Raw genomic sequence first — 20,287 nt, 5'->3', positions numbered from 1 at the left:
ATGCAAAAGTAGGAAGTCAAGAAACACCTGGAATAACAGGCAAATTTGGCCTTGGAGTACACAATGAAGCAGGGCAAAGGCTAATAGAGTTTTGCCAAGAGAACGCACTGGTCATAGCAAACACCCTCTCCCAACAACACAAGAGAAGACTCTACACACAGACATCACCAGAAGGTCAACACCGAAATCAGACTGATCATATTCTTTGCAGCCAAAGATGGAGAAGCTCTATACAGTCAGCAAAAACAAGACTGGGAGCTGATTGTGGCTCGGATTATGAACTCCTTATTGTCAAATTCAGACTGAAATTGAAGACAGTGGAGAAAACCACTACACCATTCAGGTATGACCCAAAATAAACCCCTTATGACTATACAGTGGAAATGAAAAACAGATTTAAGGGACTAGATCTGATAGACAGTGCCTATGGATGGAGGTTCATGACATTGTACAGGAGACAGGAATCAAGACCATCTCCAAGAAAAAGGAATGCAAAAAAGCAAAATGGCTGTCTTTTGCTTTGTAAAAGGAGCTATTTGTAAGAGGAGCCCTTACAAATAGCTGTGAAAAGAAAGGAAGCGAAAAGTAAAAGAATAAAGGAAAGATATACCAATTTGAATGCAGAGTCCCAAAGAATAGCAAGGAGAGATAAGAAAGACTTTCTCAGCAATCAATGCAAAGAAATAGAGGAAAACAACAGAATGGGAAAGACTAGCGATCTCTTCAAGAAAATTAGAGATACCAAGGGAACACTTCATGCAAAGATGGGCTCAATAAGGGACAGAAATGGTAGGGACCTAACAGAAGCAGAAAATATTAAGAAGAGGTGGCAAGAATACACAGAACTGTACAAAAAAGATCTTCACGACCCAAATAATCACGGTGGTGTGATCACTCACCTAGAGCCAGATATCCTGGAATGTAAAGTCAAGTGGGCCTTAGGAAGCATCACTACGAACAAAGCTAGTGGAGGTGATGGAATTCCAGTTGAGCTATTTCAAATCCTGAAAGATGATGCTGTTAAAGTGCCACACTCAATATGCTGGCAAATTTGGAAAACTCAGCAGTGGCCACAGGACTGGAAAAGGTCAGTTTTCATTCCAATCCCAAAGAAAGGTATTGCCAAAGAATGCTCATACTACCACACAATTGCACTCATCTCACATGCTAGTAAAGTAATGCTTAAAATTCTCCAAGCCAGGCTTCAGCAATATGTGAACTGTGAACTTCCAGATGTTCAAGCTGGTTTTAGAAAATGCAGAGGAACCAGAGATCAAATTGCCAACATCTGCTGGTCATCGAAAAAGCAAGAGAGTCCCAGAAAAACATCTATTTCTGCTTTATTGACTATGCCAAAGCCTTTGACTGTGTGGATCACAATAAACTGTGGAAAATTCTGAAAGAGATGGGAATACCAGACCACTTGACCTGCCTCTTGAGAAACCTGTATGCAGGTCAGGAAGCAACAGTTAGAATTGGACATGGAACAACAGACTGGTTTCAAATAGGTAAAGGAGAACGTCAGGGCTGTATATTGTCATCCTGCTTATTTAATTTATAGGCAGAGTACATCATGAGAAACGCTGGGTTGGAAGAAGCAAAAGCTGGAATCAAGATTGCTGGGAGAAATATCAATAACCTTAGACATGAAGATGATACCACCCTTATGGCAGAAAGTGAAGAAGAACTAAAGAGCCTCTTGATGAAAGTGGAAAAGCAGAGTGAAAAAGTTGGCTTAAAGCTCAACATTCAGAAAACTAAGATCATGGCATCCGATCCCATCACTTCATGGCAAATAGATGGGGAAACAGTGGCTGACTTTATTTTTCTGGGCTCCAAAATCACTGCAGATGGTGATTGCTGCTGCTGCTGCTGCTAAGTCACTTCAGTCGTGTCCGACTCTATGTGACCCCATAGACGGCAGCCACCAGGCTCCCCCATCCCTGGGATTCTCCAGGGAAGAACACTGCAGTGGGTTGCCATTTCCTTCTCCAATGCAGGACAGTGAAAAGTGAAAGTGAAGTCGCTCAGTCATGTCCGACTCTTAGCGACCCCATGGACTGCAGCCTACCAGGCTCCTCCATCCATGGGATTTTCCAGGCAAGAGTATTGGAGTGGGGTGCCATTGCCTTCTCCGAATTAAAACACGCTTGCTCCTTGGAAGGAAAGTTATGACCAACCTAGGCAGCATATTAAAGGCAGAGACATTACTTTGCCAAAAAAGGTCCGTCTAGTCAAGGCTATGGTTTTTCCAGTGGTCATGTATGGATGTGAGAGTTGGACTGTGAAGAAAGCTGAGTGCCAAAGAATTGATGCTTTTGAACTGTGGTGTTGGAGAAGACTCTTGAGAGTCCCTTGGACTGCAAGGAGATCCAACCAGTCCATCCTGAAGTAAATCAGTCCTGGGTGTTCATTGGAAGGACTGATGCTGAAGCTGAAACTAGAATACTTTGGCCACCTGATGCAAAGAGCTGACTCTTTGGAAAAGACCCTGATGCTGGGAAAGATTGAGGGCAGGAGGAGAAGGGCACAACAGAGGATGAGATGGTTGGATGGCTCACTGACTCGATGGACGTGGGATTGGGTGGACTCCGGGAGTTGGTGATGGACAGGAAAGCCTGGCGTGCTGCTGTTCATGGGGTTACAAAGAGCCAGATATGGCTGAGTGACTGAACTGCACTGAACTATCCTTATTTTGATGTTATCATTGTACTTATCATTATAGGGGACCTTAAAATTAAGACTAAAGATGCTTGACATTTCATAGAGGTCTGACTTCTAGGGAGCTGAGATCCTCTGTTGCTGGATGGTGTCAGCAAAGTTCATCTCACCTATAAACCTATTTGGTAAAGATTTCATGGTAATTTAACTACTGAATGCAAGTTTCTAGTTGTTTTGAATCAGGAAAGTGAAAGTGTTAGTCGCTCAGGCATGTCCGACACATGTGACCCCATAGACTATTGCCTGCCAGTGCACTCTGTCCCAGGGAATTTTCCAGGCAAGAATACTGGAGTGGGTTGCCATGCCCTCCTCCAAACTCAGGGATCTTCTAAACTCAGGGATCGAACCTGGGTCTCCCGCACTGTGGGCAGACTGTTTACCATCTGAGCCAGCAGGGAAGCCCATTGAATCAGAGGGAAAAATACTATCTCAGTTCCTGGGACAGGGAGTGAGAGTAGTTGGTTTTAAGCAGAGGGGTTAAAGGCAAGTTCTGGAAAGTCTGCATTAGGACATATGATGGACACACAGGTAAAACATTAGAGACACAGGTTAAGTGAGCAAAGGCAAACAGGCCTGGCTTCATTATGGAGACCAAACCTAGAACCACCATGGCCACCTCCAGAGAGAATAGGCAGGGCAGAAGGAATTCTACTGGAAGGAGAGGGAGGGTGCACAGTAGCTTTTGCCCCTGTGATGGGGTCTAGAGAGCCTGGACTTGGCTTTTTGCCCCAAATGAAGCAGGGAAGTCCAGAATGCACACGGCCCACTTTACAGGGACTTGAGTTTCTCGGGCTCTTCTGCACTGCTGGGGGCTTTGCTAGTAGATGGGGACCCCAAGGAGGCTCTTGGACCAGGTGTGAGCTACAGGCTCACCTACTAAACAGAGGGTAGAGCCTGTTTTACCAAAAGCACATGGACTGAGGGGAAGAACTGGCTGGCTGTCAAGAGGAAAGTCTGCAAATCAGAAAAACACAAAACAGAGATTTCTACTTTCATAACTGCTGAGGATCAGCTAACGATTCATTAACCAACTAGTTAGGACCCCAGGTAGAGTGACTCATCACCTTTGACTATCTCTGATCCATCACTCTTACTTCTGGGATGTGGTCGAGGTCTCTGTGCTGGAACCCACTCTGGTACAAATGAGATTCATGTTGATGTATGGCAAAACCAATACAATATTGTAAAGTAATTAACCTCCAATTAAAATAAATAAATTTATATTAAAAAATAAAAAAAAAAGAAAGAAATGAGTCACTATTCCAGAAATGCAATCGTTCACTCCTACTAGTGATGCTGAAGACAGAGGGCAAAATGAGTAATCTGGGCTCCTGGAAAATCAATACGTGCACAGACAAGTATTGTGTGTAAACTGTACTTTTCCTTTTAACTGATAAAAGGAATCCTGAAAAGCAGGCTTTCGCAAAACAAACAAAATCCTTTCTGCAGGGACATCTTCTCTTCCATCTTCTGATTGTGTGTCCTGGCCAGGAAGGCCCAGGTCTCAACGTGCCCTCCCTCCTTGCCCCCTCACTGGCCTCTGCTCCCACCTCACTAGGTCCCTTCCCTTCTCTGGTCCCTTAGCAGGGCATGCCCCAGGATCTGTGCCTTGGTCTTTCCCACCACACAGCTCATGGCCTCTCTGCCTTCATCACTTTGTCCATGTCTCTGACCCAAGGGTCATTCTCAGTTCTAATCTTGGTGCCCCTGATGGCAGGAGCCGAAGTGCCAGCAGAGAGCCAGTGGTGGTAACAATGGGCCCTTCCCTAAGCCAGGAAATGTCCCAAAGACCTCAAGGTCTTAACATATTTCACCTTACAACTTTATCAGGAAGGTGCTTTTACGATTTCTGTTTTAAATACATGGATACTAAGGGCAGGGCAGGTGAACATCACACCCGGAATCATGACTGGCTAAGGGTCCTTTCCCCCATGTATTGGATGCCCTTTATAACCCAGACCTCCTCTCCTCCTCCCGTGGGAGGGGAGAGCAGGCAGGCTGCCCAAGATCATCGCCTGGGGTCAGAGGGGAGAACGTGTGCATCTCTACTTAACCGATATAACCAAACAAAACACAGCAGTTCAGAACTATCATATTTCCTCTACACACTGGTGCTGGCTTCTCACTGGGCCCACGTTTCAGATGACGGTATATTTTTTACTGGAAGTCACAACATGCCAAGAATGACAGTCAGCACTGCAGACAGTGACTGCAGCCATGGAATTAAAAGATGCTTGCTGCTTGGAAGAAAAGCTATGACAAATCTAGACAGCATATTAAAAAGCCACAAAGGTCTGCATAGTCAAAGCTATGGTTTGCCAACAAAGGTCTGCATAGTCAAAGCTACGATTCTTCCAGTAGTACATGTATGGATGTAAGAAGTGGACCATAAAGAAGGCTGAATGCTGAAGAATTGATGTGTTTGAACTGTGGTGCTGGAGAAGACTCTTGACAATTCCTTGGATAGCAAAGAGACCAAACCAGGCAGTCCTAAAGGAAATCAACCCTGAATATTCATTAGCAGGACTGATGCTGAAGCTGAAGCTCCGATACCTTGGCCACTTGGTGTGAATAGCCAACTCACCGGCAAAGAACACTGATGCTGGAGTTTGCTCAGATTCCTGCCCATTGAGTCCGTGATGCTATCTAACCATTTATATATAGTTTTTGTAGTAATCCTTCCTAAGGACCACTTGACTTCACACTCCAGGATGTCTGGCTCTAGGTGAGTGATCATACCATTGTGGTTATTCCAGTCATTAAGACCTTTTCTGTATGGTTCTTCTGTGTATTTTTGCCACCTCTTCTTAATCTCTTCTGCTTCTGTTTGGCCCTTACCATTTCTGTCCTTTATCATGCCCATCCTTGCATGAAATGTTCCCTTGACATCTCCAGTTTTTTGAGGAGATCTCTGGTCTTTCCCATTCTATTGCTTTCCTCTAATTCTTTGAATCATTCATTTAAGAAGGTGTTCTTATCTCTCCTTGATATTCTCTGGAACTCTGCATTCAGTTGGGCATATCTTTCCCTTTCTCCTTGCCTTTCACTTCTTTCCTCAGCTATCTGTAAAGCCGCCTCGGACAACCATTTTGCCTTCTTGCATTTCTTTTTCTTTGGGATGGTTTTGGTTACTGCCTCCTGTATGATATTAACAACTTCCATCCATAGTTCTTCAGGCACTCTATCCACCAGATCTAATTCCTTGACTCAATTGTTACTTCCACTGAATAATCATAAGGGATTTTATTTAGGTCATAGAGTAATTGCCCTCTACTCTTCCCCAGTTGCATAATGGACATCTTCCAACCTGGGGGAGGCTTATCTTCCAGTGTCATATCTTTTTGTCTTTTCATACTGGTCATGAACCATCCCTTTCATGAATCACAGCCTTGTTGTTGTGAAGGGGCTTGCATAACTCAGTGAAGCTATGAGCCACCAGGGAAACGGCAACCTAGATTTTCCTAATGATATTAATGGGGCTTCCCAGGTGGCTTAGCTGTAAAGAATCCACCTGCCAAAGTAGAAGACACGGGTTTGATCACAGAAGGCAATAGCAACCTACTCGAATACTCTTGCCTGGGAAATCCCATGGACAGAGGAGTCTGGTGGGTTGCAGTCCATGGGACCAGAAAAGAGTTGGACATGACTTAGTGACTAAACAACAACAATGATATTTATAAGCAGTATTTCTTAATAATATCTACTAATATAACATCCAATAATAATTTTAGCAAGACACTAGGTAATTTTTTAAAAGTTCATCAGATCAGATCAGTCGCTCAGTCGTGTCCGACTCTTTGCAACCCCATTAATCGCAGCATGCCAGGCCTCCCTGTCCATCACCAACTCCCGGAGTTCACTGAGACTCACATCCATCGAGTCAGTGATGCCATCCAGCCATCTCATCCTCTGTTGTCCCCTTCTCCTCTTGCCCCCAATCCCTCCCAGCATCAGAGTCTTTTCCAATGAGTCAACTTAAAAGTTCATAGTTTAAGATTATTGGTCAAATACTGTGGCTTGAAGCAAAACATGGAGAACAAGTCTGACAGAGCCAACTGAAAGTCCAGTTGCTAATTTGGGCTCAAATTCAGCATCGAGGATGTGTCACTGTATTTATTTATCCATTACAATGAATAACAAAAAGAATATAGAGTTTCACTGTGAAACATGTTTGCAAAATGTTAGATTCCTTTATCATGTTTGAAAACCTGCTTTTGAGATGGTGTACATCAAGGATTACAATATCCTGAAACAGGATTAATCAAACTTGATTAAAAGATGCTATTCATGATGCAGCCTACACATTAAGCTATGTCAGTAAATGTATTAGCCGTAACTTTTTCTTCTTTTACGGAGAAGAATATTTGTAACACCATCAGTATGCCAGGTACATGAGGTTTGCTTTTTTTCTGGTTATTTCATCAATCACATTTTTAAAATAAAGATGCTATGAATGATCACTTCCAATGTTACTGAGTCCTTTCATATAAGTTCATTTTAAGATTTATATGACCTACATGTTTAAAAACAACATATATTAAACTCAATATTTGGCATAGCACCAACAACATAGTAGCTGTGATGATACTTAAGAAATTCACACTTTATGGAAGACAATATACAGTTAACATATAGTTCTAAGCATAGGCTGTTATGAAGTAAATACTATATAAAAACTTTTTTCAAAGTTATTGCTGATTTAAGGAAATCAAATTCTATCACCTCTTTTTATAAAAGTTTTTTGTGCATTTTTTGTTGGAATACACAAGAGCAGTTAAAACTGGAAAGTCCAAAGTTTTGCTCTGATCTATATGATTCAGCTAAGCAAGCTTAAAAAAGCCAACTACTTAGAATGAATCCTTTCATATTCTATGACTTAGAAAAATTCTTCTAAATTAAAAAAGATATACATATATAATTTCATATATATATAAATATATATATAAACAATCACTTTGCTGAACAACTGAAACTAACATAACACTGTAAATTAACTATATTTGAATTAAAAAAAAATAGCCTAAATATATACATACACATAAGTCATCAAAACACCAAAAGGGAAAAAAAAAGCTAACAGGAAGCTTCTGGTTTCCAGTCTAATGACTGAATTGGGGCTATCTTGATTTCAAATTCTTACTTTGAAATCGAAGGTTTGCTTCAAAATTCCTCATTGAAACTCGTTAATAGAAAAAAGACACTGGTCTGCAATAAGATGAATAAGTCACATATTAGAAAAGAAAGAAAAAGAAAACAAAGCAAAGACCACACATGCCATCAGCAATTATCAGACAGACCAGACCTATTTAGACAATTTGTATCAATACCTTCATTCCTTCATTCACTCCTACACACAGCAAACTGGTGCTTTCCCTCATCCTCCAAGAAAACCATAAAAGATGGTATGCAATTTCCATTTCCTTTTTATAAACAGAAATGTCCATGCAAATATGTGCCTAAGAGTGTGGAGTCTAGCCTGCATATACATGGGTCAATTTTTCCAATTCTCCACTTATTTAAGGCACAAAATGTGCAGATATCAGTTTCCTCCCACAAAGGAGAATTACATCAAAGACGTAAGGAAAAGTGCTTTGAGAATTGTAATGTGCTCTAAAAATATGTTTGCAATGGTAAAGAGGCTTACATGGTTGGCTATTTAATAATACATAAAAAACTTTAACACACTGTCTCCAAAAATGTATAAAAGTTAGAAAGAAGCCTAAAAGCTGGAAAAGTTTAAATCATAAATTATAATGCTGAGATAAACTACTCTGAACCCCAGACATAAGAGATGTTGGTTCTAGTAACATTCACTTAGGAAGGACCAAAGTTATTTCTTCAAAAGAAGATGCAAAAATGCTATCATAAAATAAGCATTAGATTGTGGACTACAATTTTAGATTTGGGATGTCTCAATTAAATATGAACATTCTGCTGCTGCTGCTGCTAAGTTACTTCAGTCGTGTCCGACTCTGTGCGACCCCATAGACGGCAGCCCACCAGACTCCCCTGTCCCTGGGACTCTCCAGGCAAGAACACTGGAGTGGGTTGCCATTTCCTTCTTTAATGCATGAAAGTGAAAAGTGAAAGTGAAGTCGTTCAGTCATGTCCAACTCTTAGCGACCCCATGAACTGCAGCCCACCAGGCTCCTCCGTCCGTGGGATTTTCCAGGCAAGAGTTACCTTACTGTGAATGCCATTACCTTCTCTGTGAACATTCTGACACATTCCTTTATTTAAAAAAAAAAAAACTCTACAAGAAAGGCATTATTGTATTTTATGTACTCATTTCGCATGATGCCAGGTTATTAGTTCTCTTTACATGAAGCCATAATTATTCAATTCTGGTTCTAGATCTGGTTCTGTCTCTTTTGCCTGTATCTGACCTTAGGTTGGTGGTACAATATTTTTTTTTCAGAAATAACATCTATTTAAAGCCAATGCTTTTAGCATTCTTTTTTAAATTTTTAAATGGAAGATAATTGCTTTACAGTGTTGTGTTGGTTTCTGCCATACAACAACACTAATCAGCCATAAATACATATATATATGTGTGTGTGTGTGTGTATTTCCTCTCTCCTGAGCCTCCATGCCAACCCCCATAACCCACCCCTCCAGGTCATCAGAGAACACCAGGCTAGGCTCCCCATGCTATACAGAAGCGTCCCACCAGCTCCCTTACACATGGTAGTGTACATATATGTCAGTGCTATTCTCTCAAATCATCCCACCACCTCCTTCCCTCGCTGTGTCCACCAAGTAGGTTTTCTGCGTCTGCATCTCCATTCCTGCCCTGCAAACAGGTTCATCAGTACCATTTCCTAGATTCCATGTGTGTGTGCTAAGTCCACTCAGTCATATTTGACTCTTTGTGACCCTATGGACTGCTGCCCACCACGCTCCTCTGTCCATGGGGAGTCTCCATGCAAGAATACTGGAGTGGGTTGCCATTCCCTTCTCTAAGGGATCTTCCCAACCCGGCAATCAAAACCACCTCTCTTAGGTTTCCTGCATCACAGGCAGGTTCTTTACCACTAGTGCCACCTGGGAAGGCCCCTAGATTCCCTATGTATGTGTGCGTGTTGGTTGCTCTATCATGTCCGACTCTTTGAGACCCCATGAAGCATACAGCCCACCAGGCTCCTCTGTCCATGGAATTCTCCAGGCAAGAGTACCAGAGTGGGTTGCCATTCCCCTCTCCAGGGGATCTTCTCAACCCAGGGATTGAAGCCAGGTCTCCTGCACTGAAGGCAGAATCTTTACCGTGTGAGCCACCAGGGAAGCCCAGATTCCACACATATGAGTGAATATACAATATTTGTTTTTCTTTCTGACATTAGTATTCTTAAAAATAACATAGTAACTTGCAATTCATATAACACTGATTTGCCTATAAGTTTACTCCTACAAAGGATGAGTGGCCAATATACTCTTATTCGCTCTCATTTCTTACAGCTATTTCTCTTTCTTGGTTTATAATGGGCACTCATTAAATATATGTCACATAATCCATAACTTGAAAAGATGACAGTCTGATGTTGATATGCTGAAAGAAGAAAAAAGGCTATAAAAGGGAGAGCAATATAAAATGAAAAGGATATGCCATTTAAAAGTGTAACACATTTAATACACAATATGAAATAAAGAAGCTAAGTTGTAGTGAGAGAAACATAAATTTGGATTCCTATTAGGCCAAATTCCCCTAATATGAAAATTTAAAAACCTCTTCACTGAAGATTATATGCTTATCCTCAATTTATATTTTAAATGTTAAATAAAGCACTGCCAATTCAATTATGTATTTTCCTATTTAGCATTTCCTAAAGAGTGTGCTACTGTTCTATTTCTACATGTTTTCAATAACATATTTAGAAAGAATATTTAAAAACAGAGAGCTTTGGAGAAGGGATAGATTGGGGGTTTTGCATCAGCAGATGCAAACTATTATATACAGGATGGATAAACAACAAGTTCCTACTATATGGCATAGAGAACTATATTCAATATGCTGTGATAAACCACAATGGAAAAGAATATAAAAAAGGATTATATACATATGTATAATTGAATCACTTTGCTATACAGCAGACACTAACCTATTGTAAACAAACTATATCCCAGTACAGCAAAATTTAAAAATAAATGAATAGAGAGTGTTGTGTTATCTGAAGAGCATTCTACCCACACTTGCCAAGAACACCAAAGGATTTAGAGCAAATTTCTGGACAAAGATGATAGAGATCCTTGTTTCGACTGAAAGCCTAGAGGAACAGGATGCTGAATAATGCAAATATAAGAATTTTTCTTATTTCTAGTAGTTAGCAGTGAACATTTACTATAATTCTCCTTTACAATGGAGGTTTTACCACATACAATATTTACCTTAGGCCCTCCAAGTAGGCTTGAATTGTGCTAAAGAAGCTATCTTAAAGAATACCATAAAATGGTCCCATTCTGCCTTTTATGTATGTAGAGGTGATTTCTTTTTACAAAAGCATCTATGCAAACCCCTCAATACAGTACACTTGCATTGTGTGCTCTATCAGAGAAAATACCCAAAAATTCCTTGAGATGAATTTTAAGTATACCACCAGAATCAAGTCAGATGCCAGCTATAAAGACATACAAGGAACCTGACATATCTATAGTATTCACAGATGCAGATATATATTTATGGGACTCTGCATAAATCAAATGCCTATGAATAAAACATCATTTAACTCTACAGGAATTCAATTCCAATTTCAGAAGTAGAGCATCACTAAAGCCTTGGCCACTGTTGAAACAAGAAAGCAAAAAAAAAATTTTTTTTTCTCACTAATAACAACTTCTTTAATACTTTATATTCAAATTTTTAATCAATGTTGAAAACAACTTCAGCCTGATGTTTATTTTCACACACAAAAATGAAGGTAACAAAGGTTTTCTAAATTTCCAATTTTTAGTGTAACCTGTATCCACTTTCCACTCATGCATGGAAACATGCAAGGTGACAAAGCGCGCGTCTCCTGAGACAAGAAATACCTAGACCACAGTGTCTGAAGTCAAACGGTACAGCCTCCATCCTGTGTTTCTACTGCACCACAGAAAGCTGTTCCAGATCTCACAACCAGCTGAAACCCTCAAGCACCTACAAATGTTCGGATCAAAAGATAGTCTTTGCTACTGAACTGCAGAAGGTACTAGAGATCCACGACCAACACCCATTTTCCAAATCAAACAGGAGATGGTGAAAGTCAACCAAAGTCAACCCTTTCATCCTCAGCCAGAGACACGGATGCAATCAAGTGATGCAAAAACAAAAAACAATCATGCAGTCACAGGTCTGGTTAGAATACCTCTTTAGCAGCGATGGGGGGAGAGGAAAAGGTTGGTACCTACCTGGGATCTTTCTGAATGCTGTCGATGGATGGGGACCTGGCCAAGGTGCCTTCAGGGGGAAGGGCAGGGCCGGATTTGCTGTACGGAGACTCAACGGAAGGACAGTACTGCAGCTGTCGGTAGGGGTCCGCGTAGCTGGAGGCAGGGCCGGCGGCATAGCTGGCCCTCTGGAAGGTGGCTGCGGCGGCGCTCTGCGGGCCGTGCTGGCTGCCTGTGCGCTGCAAGGGGACGGAGTCGACACCGGGGGAGGACGGGGCTAGGGCAGGAAAGTAGGGACAGAGTAAAAAATTGAGGACCTGCTCACAGAAACGGTTCACCAGGTCTAGGCAGGGGGGAAATTACACACATAAAAACAAAACAAAACACAAGGGTTTGAAAGAATTAACAAAATTGTTACATTTGAACTAACGCATCCAATGTTATCCACTACAATGACAATTAGCATGCTATTCCGTTGGCCCAAAACTTCGTTGGGGTTTTTCCATTCCATCTTAGGGAAGAACCTGAACCAATTTTCAGGCCAACCCAGTATTTCAGGAACAACCCTTTCATCTCTAGGATGAAAATGCCTCTGTGATGTGTTTCCTGCTTACTGACTTCCAGGAAGAGGTCCGCTCATCTGACTCGTAAACTCTGTATGGAGCTAAAACCCAGAAGAAATGGAAGGGATATTTTCCAAGGACTCGTGGGCAGTGAGTTCTTCATTGTTTCAGCTGAGAAAATTGAGGCAGTGTTCGTTCAGGGGGTGATAGATTAATTTTATGAAGGGTGTGAAACATATTTAGTAATGTGGTTCATTTTTCCCAAATAGAAAACAAGGAAAGTGAGGGGGCGTGTATCCGTGGGGGTGGAGGCGGACATGGGTCTGTAATTAGCGCTAGAGCATTAAATGCAGGACGGGACAGTTCTTGTAAAGTTCAACACCCACCAGATTTTTATATGTCTCTTTTTCAACTTGAGCTGTCATACTAACAAATACCCTTGGTGAAGGGTAGGCATGCTAGAGGCGATGAAGACCCACCCGACTGCAACGCAGACAAAATAAGGTGCTGACTTGGCTTTTCCAGAAGTATTTGCATCTTTTCAATAACGCCTAAATTGTCGGAAGAAGATCTGACGCCAGTTACTAAAATCGGTTTGACTATTTCCAAGCTGAATTTCAGCTTTTTGTTTCCTTCCTGGGTTCTCTGGAGTCTGTTTCCTATCATTACTTTTATCTGGTTCTCAAAAATACTTGACATCTAAGATTTAGGTGACCTATACAATGAAAATAGCATCTTCCATATTAATAGAATGTGATTTGTTAATAACTGTTTGATCATTATCCATGATTAATATTAGTTGGCACCTTTACTTTCTAGCTCAGAACGAACATATACACACTACTATATATAAAATAGATAACTAAAAAGGACCTACTCTACAGCACAGGAAACTCTACTCAATATTTTGCAATAAACTATATGGGAAAAGAAACCGGAAAAGGACAAATATATATATATAAGACTGAACCACTTTGGTGTACGCCTGAAACTAACACAACATTGTAAATTAGCTATACTTCATAAAAAATATATCCTGTGTCTAGATATGACCATATGACATGCAAGTTCTACACAGAATTAGATTCCAATTATCAATCACATCCTACAACTCAGACTTTTTGAGCACTACTCAGTAAATGGTGATAAAACTTATTCTCTCTCACAATAGAAGACATATTCAAAATCAAATATAAAAGAAAGAAAAAAATAATAGTTTAATATTAAAGGAAGTTAAGGATTTGATGTCAAAATGATAAAAAAAAAGTTGCAAAGTGAACTGGAGAAATCTATTCTAATATGAGAACTGATTTTAATCAAGAGGTCAGGGCTTCTCATTTCCAATGACCTTTTAAAACTTAATCTTATAATAACCAAAGTCAGGAGACCAGGCACCATGACACAGTGAAGACAAGAAAAATATTTCAGAAAACTTTCTAAACAAAAAGTGTGTATACTCCCAAAAGACTCAGGTTTTGAAATGACAAGGGTTGCCCTGATGGATTAAGTTTCAAAGTCACTGGATTAGACTAATAAAAAATTAAGTTCACAACCAGAAAATCTGTCTTATGTCTTTATGCAGTTTCTGAAGCATTTATATTTTCTCCAAAATTTTGCAAGCATGTCTAATTAAAATTCACATTTTAATATTTATGAACAATGTGCTATATGTCATGGGAACAGGGATTTAAAATTCAGGCCAGGCATAACCATGCTCTTGGAAGAACAAATGCCCAAAGGTAAACAAAGTTTCATTTTCTAGACAAGTTGTGAAAAGCCAGTCAGCAAATTAAAGGCAAAAGGGAAAACTAACGGGAACCTGACATTTTTTCAGATAAATACAATTCTTTCATTCAGGAACTAAATATCTATATTAAAGCTTCCTGAAAAGGGTTGCTAATATCAGAAAAATCATTTTCTATACAAAATTATTTGTTAGTAATACTTTAAAATACAGAGGTTAATAGGAAGGGAAGGCAAAATGGCAAGGATGACGACTTAAGGCTGAAACACAAAATGTTAAAAAAAAAAAAAGGAGACTGAAACGTGACAAAACACTATTGTTAAAAAATGATAATATAAGTTAAAAAAAAACTCTCAGAGTTGTGAATCAATTTTAAGAGAATAGGGAATTCTCTAGCAATCCAGTGGTTAAGACTCCACGTTCTCAATTCAGGGGGAACAGTTCAGTCCCGGGTTGGGGAACTGAGACCACGTAAGCTGCAAGGGAGACTGGACCAAAAGGTGAAAGCAGAGTGTGAAATGCAATTAACAGAGCAGGAGCAAGAAGACCACGTCTCACAGTAAGAGGAGGAGAAAAGGTGAAGGGCAGTTTATGAATGTTGGTAGGCTCAGATATATATTCTACACTGGCATTGGCCTTTTGGGGATGAAATGTCAGGGAACTCCACATTCAGAGCTTGGCTTCTGAAGCTAACAGTCAGGGCCACATCTGGGCTTTCTAGTCAATCATTTGTATCTGGCAAGTAACTGAGTTCTCAAATCTCCGGTTTTCTAACTGTAAAGTGAAAAGAAGACAAGGGCCCATTGGGATGACTGTTTGCTTTAAAGGCAAGAAAAGCTATTAATGCCTAGTAAGTGCAAAACAACCTGATGCGAAGAGCTGGCTCATTGCAAAAGACCCCGATGCTGGGAAAGATTGAGGGCGGAAGAAGAAGGGGACGGCAGAGGATGAGATGGTTGGATGGCATCACCAATGTGACGGACATGAATCTGAGCAAGCTCCAGGGGGTAGATAGTGAAGGACAGGGGAGCCTGGCATGCTATAGTCTATGGGGAGGCAAAGACTCAGACATGACTCAGGGAATGAACAACAACAACTATTATTACTACTTAATAATGTTGAAATCAGTTCATGTTAAGAAAGAGATTGGATATAACACATGGAGTAACAAGTCCTTGCCTGATATAAAGGGTGGATATCAGACTTTATAACTCCTGGAAGTGTTTAACTAGTGCGTACTCTTATTTCCTCCAACAACCCAATACTAGAGTAAATTGCCAACATCCATTGGATCATCGAAAAACCAAGAGAGTTCCAGAAAAACATCTACGTCTGCTTTATTGACTATGCCAAAACCTTTGACTGTGTGGACCACAACAAACTCTGGAAAATTCTTAAAGAGATGGGAATACCAGACCACCTGATCTGCCTCTTGAGAAATCTGCATGCAGGTCAGGAAGCAACAGTTAGAACAGTTCCATGCAGGTCATGGAACAACAGACTGGTTCCAAACAGAGAAAGGGAAATACAAGGCTGTATATTGTCACCCTGCTTATTTAACTTACATGTACAGTATATCATGAGAAATGGCAGGCTGGATGAAGCACAAGCTTGAATCAAGATTTCCAGGAGAAATATCAATAACCTCAGATATGAAGATGACACCACCCTTATGGCAGAAAGTGAAGAACTAAAGAGCCTCTTGATGAAAGTGAGAGTGAAAAAGCTGGCTTAAAACTCAACATTCAGAAAACTAAGATCATGTCATTTGGTCCCATCACTTCATGGCAAATAGATGGGGAAACAGTGGAAACAGTGGCTGACTTTATTTTTCTGGGCTCCAAAATCACTGCAGATGGTGATTGCAGCCATGAAATTAAAAGATGCTTGCTTCTTGGAAGAAAAGTTATGACCAACCTAGACAGCATATTAAAAAGCAGAGATGTTACTTTGCCAACGAAGGTCCATCTAGTCAAGGCTATGGCTTTTCCAGTAGCCATGTATGGATGTGAAAGTTGTACTATAAAGAAAGCTGAATACTGAAGAATTGATGCTTTTGAACCGTGGTGTTAGAGAGGACTCTTGAGAGTCTCTTGGACTGCAAAGAGATCCAACCAGTCCATCCTAAAGGAAATCAGTCCTGAATATTAATTGGAAGGACTGATGCTGAAGCTAAAACGCCAATACTTTGGCTACCTGATATGATGAACTGACTCATTAGAAAAGACCCTGATGCTCGGAAAGATTGAAGGGGATGCCAGAAGATGAGATGGCTGGATGGCATCACTGACTCAATGGACATGAGTTTAAGTAAACTCTGGGAGTTGGCGATGGACAGAGAGGCCTAGCAAGCTTCAGTCCATGAGGTCGCAAAGAGTTGGACATGACTGAGTGACTGAACTAACTGACTGACTCTTATTTCCTCCAACAACCCAATATGATAATAAACTTGCTGTCACTTTACAAGTGGGAAACTGAGGCACAGAGGGATGCTATAACTTGCCCAAATTTGCCTTATATTTAGTAGAGAAGTAATTCAAACCCTTGAACCCCACTTCCAGAGGTTATAATTACAACTACCAGCTTTATAAACTGGACCAGGTTTATAATCTCAAATATGTGTATTATTGAAGTACCTAACATAGTGAGAAAACTTAGAAAAATTCATGAGAGGCCTAAAATTAAGGGAAATGTCTCCCAAAAGTACAGAAAAGAGATGGGTCTATAATAAGGACCAACAACTTGAATAATATAGGGAAAAATTATTACACCTTGGTGTACAAATTTATACAATTTCTTATTTAATTGAATTTATTGATATTCCGAAATATCTTTATTTCTGGGAAAATCAAGAATAGGATACATATACTTATCTTAATTTTAAAGTGTTTTGAGTCTTAGTTTAATCAGTGATATATTAAGAAAAAAGTGGGTAGACTATGAAATCTAAGGCAGATAAATGACTTTCAGAAAGATCTTATTTAAAAATGACAATCACATTTGTATCATTTAACAAATGGCCTTTCAGAAGTATAATTCCTGAAGCCATAGTTTCGACTTCTCTTAGGTCACAATACATAAGGGTACCTGATGAGAATTTCAAAATATAAAATCAGAATTCAAATGGATATTGCAAAATTCAAATAAATTAGAGACTGATCAATGCAAGGAAAAACAATGCAAAATAGCAATACAAACAGGGAGAAAGACTATTTTAAAGGGTAGATTATATGATCATGTGGGTCTTCCCAGGTGATTCAGGGGTAAAGAATCCATCTGTCAGTGCAGGAGATGCAGGAGACACTGGTTTGTTCCCTGGGTTGGGGAGATCCCCTGGAAGAGGAACTGGCAACCCACTCCAGTATTCTTGTCTGGAGAATCCCATAGACAGAAGAGCCTGGTGTGTGAGCTAAAGTCCATGGGGTTTCAAAGGGTCAGACACAACTGAACGACTGAGCGTATATGCTCATATATAGAAGAAAATGCACGAGAAACTAAAAGATCTCAAACTGTCAATAATACAGTGATGTAATGCCTGATTTTTTTAAGCATGATGTAAAGGAATGATTTCAAGAAAGACTGAATTCTCCCTTTGTGCCATGCCTGTTGAGACTGTGGTGTGGCTGATGAAGACTGTGACTCTCTATTAATACAGATAAGCTGATATTGATCAGACAATTAACAGACTTTTTTCTTTAATGCAAAATTTCGCTTAATTTCTGTCCCGGTATACGTTTTCTCTCATTTGAGTTAGAGCTCCGTTGGCCAAATCGCCCACCTTAGAGGATTACTCTACTCAATTGAACCTTCTTATGGCAAACATTTGAGGGAAAGGGTGCTTTATCAGCTCTGTAAACACTCCTCTCTCATCTCACCTGCTCTGCAAACAGCCCCTTCTCCCCTCAATAAGCCCTTACAACTCAGTGAACCACACTGCCGGTCTCTTTGGGGAGATTTTTAAAGTAGCCTCTTCAGCAGTTGACTTGATACTTCACCTTTTCATGCTGTTCATGAAATTATCGGTTTTCCGTAGAGCTACACAAATAAAGGTTTAGTGTGTAGAGAGAAAAGAAACAAACAAACAAACAAACAGATGTTTTATGTGTTGTGTTTGTTTGAAAGAAGGGAAGAGAGATCCTTTTCAATAAAAATCAAACACCCTATTTTGATGAGGAGATGGTTGCATGCATTATTTACTGAAAGAGGAAAAAAAGAAAACAGAGTAAAATACAAGATTCTGGCACCTGAAGAAACTTGGGCGATGGAATATAAAGTAGGGTTCAACAGAAGAAAGAAAAACATTTATTTGTGGTTTTGTATTATTTATCTTTGCTTTTATGTATATTTATATAGCTAGAAATAAGAAAACATAAAATACTTTTACATGTGCTATAAAATACAAAGGAAGCAAACAACAAGCTAATTAAATAATATTCCTTCTGCAAATTTAGAAAATAAAGATGGCTGAGGTGACAATGTGTCCAAGAACATGGCCTATAACTTTTTACCTTTTAGATTTCTTTTTTTTGATGAGGTATGTTTCTAAAGTCTTTGTTGAATTTTTACCATATTGCTTCTGTTTTATGTTTTGGTTCTTCGGCCATGAGGCATGTGTGATCTTAGCTTCCTGACCAGGGATCGAACTCACACCTCCTCCATTGGGAGGTGCAGTTTTAACCACTGACCGCCAGGGAAGTGCCAGCCTATATACTTGTAAAGTTATTACTTAAATAATAATGATTATCATTTCAGAAATGAGGAAACTTTACCTAATCTACTATATTCCCAATAGTATTATCATCCAGAACTGAACCATAAATATCTTTCCAATTTTCCGCAGTCTGCAGAGGTTGATCCAAAGTAAGCTCAACAGAAAGATGTGTTCAGTCACTAAATCATGTCCGACTCTCTGCAACCCCATGCACTGCAGCACGCCAGGTTCCCCTGTCCTTCCCTATCTCCCAGAGTTTGCTCAAACTCATGTCCACTGAGTCAGTGATGCTATCTAACCATTTCATCCTCTGTCGCCCCCTTCTCATTTTGCCTTGAATCTTTCCCAGCATCAAGGTCAATGGAAAAATATTCAAGGGTAAATGTAACACAATTCTTTTTAACCTCATATGTCACTGTGTTTGTGGAGGAGAGGCATCTAATGCAGGATTTTTGTAGTAACGGACTCATTATTAGTGTTGATGCTGATTACTGACGTCGCTTGTTGCTGTTGTTCAGTTGCTCAGTTGGGTCTGACTTTTTGCGACCCCACGGACGGCAGTCCACCAGGCTTCCTAATGTTGTTGCTGCTGTTTTTAAATTTTATCAACTGATCTACCAGCAAACACTCTGTTCTCCTTCAGCTGTAATTAGAATTTGTATTTCTACCATTTTGGTGAATGGATATAGCTAAGAATCTGGAAGCTTTCATTGATTTTAAGATAATATTTATCATTAGATTCATTAAAAATCGCCAACTGGGTAATAATGTACCCCTGACTTTTTAGACTTAAAAGAGGTAAAATTTTAAACTAAGAGATTATAGAGGATCACATCTGACTTGTTCTAATGAGAAGTAGTTATTTTTATAATTTGAAGTAACAGTATTTAATAAGTAATAAACTGTTAATATTCTACCTTTCGAGGACTCAAATGATGATTTTAATTGAAAATGTTATTTATATTTTATTGAACAATAGTAGTAAAATTTTATGAAAGTAAAGGGGATATGTAATCCCTCTATAACTTTATGAAGTAATAGCTATTACTGCAGAAAATTAAAATTTTAAAATAATGCTTTTGCCATCCAGACAAATATTTTCATCATATTCTTCTTCCTTTTTATATTGCAATATTTGTCAATCTCATCAGGACAGTTAGCAGATTTTCCCTTTGCTATGTACCTATG

General features: G+C 39.7%; 1 protein-coding gene across 5 annotated transcripts in view; it reads right to left on the bottom strand.

Moving 5' to 3' along the window:
* The window catches only part of CTNND2 (catenin delta 2), a 1,111,183-nt gene that overhangs the window by 404,066 nt on the left and 686,830 nt on the right, over positions 1-20,287 (bottom strand). For all 5 annotated transcript variants that reach the window (XM_070774843.1, XM_070774845.1, XM_070774847.1 and 2 more), the window contains one exon: positions 12,103-12,358. In XM_070774843.1, coding sequence (XP_070630944.1) covers positions 12,103-12,358 — 256 coding nt within the window. The remainder of the gene's footprint in view (positions 1-12,102; positions 12,359-20,287) is intronic.

Source organism: Bos indicus, chromosome 20 (genome assembly GCF_029378745.1).
Source record: "Bos indicus isolate NIAB-ARS_2022 breed Sahiwal x Tharparkar chromosome 20, NIAB-ARS_B.indTharparkar_mat_pri_1.0, whole genome shotgun sequence".
Taxonomy (NCBI): Eukaryota; Metazoa; Chordata; class Mammalia; order Artiodactyla; family Bovidae; genus Bos; species Bos indicus.
This window is presented reverse-complemented; position numbering and strand designations above follow the sequence as displayed.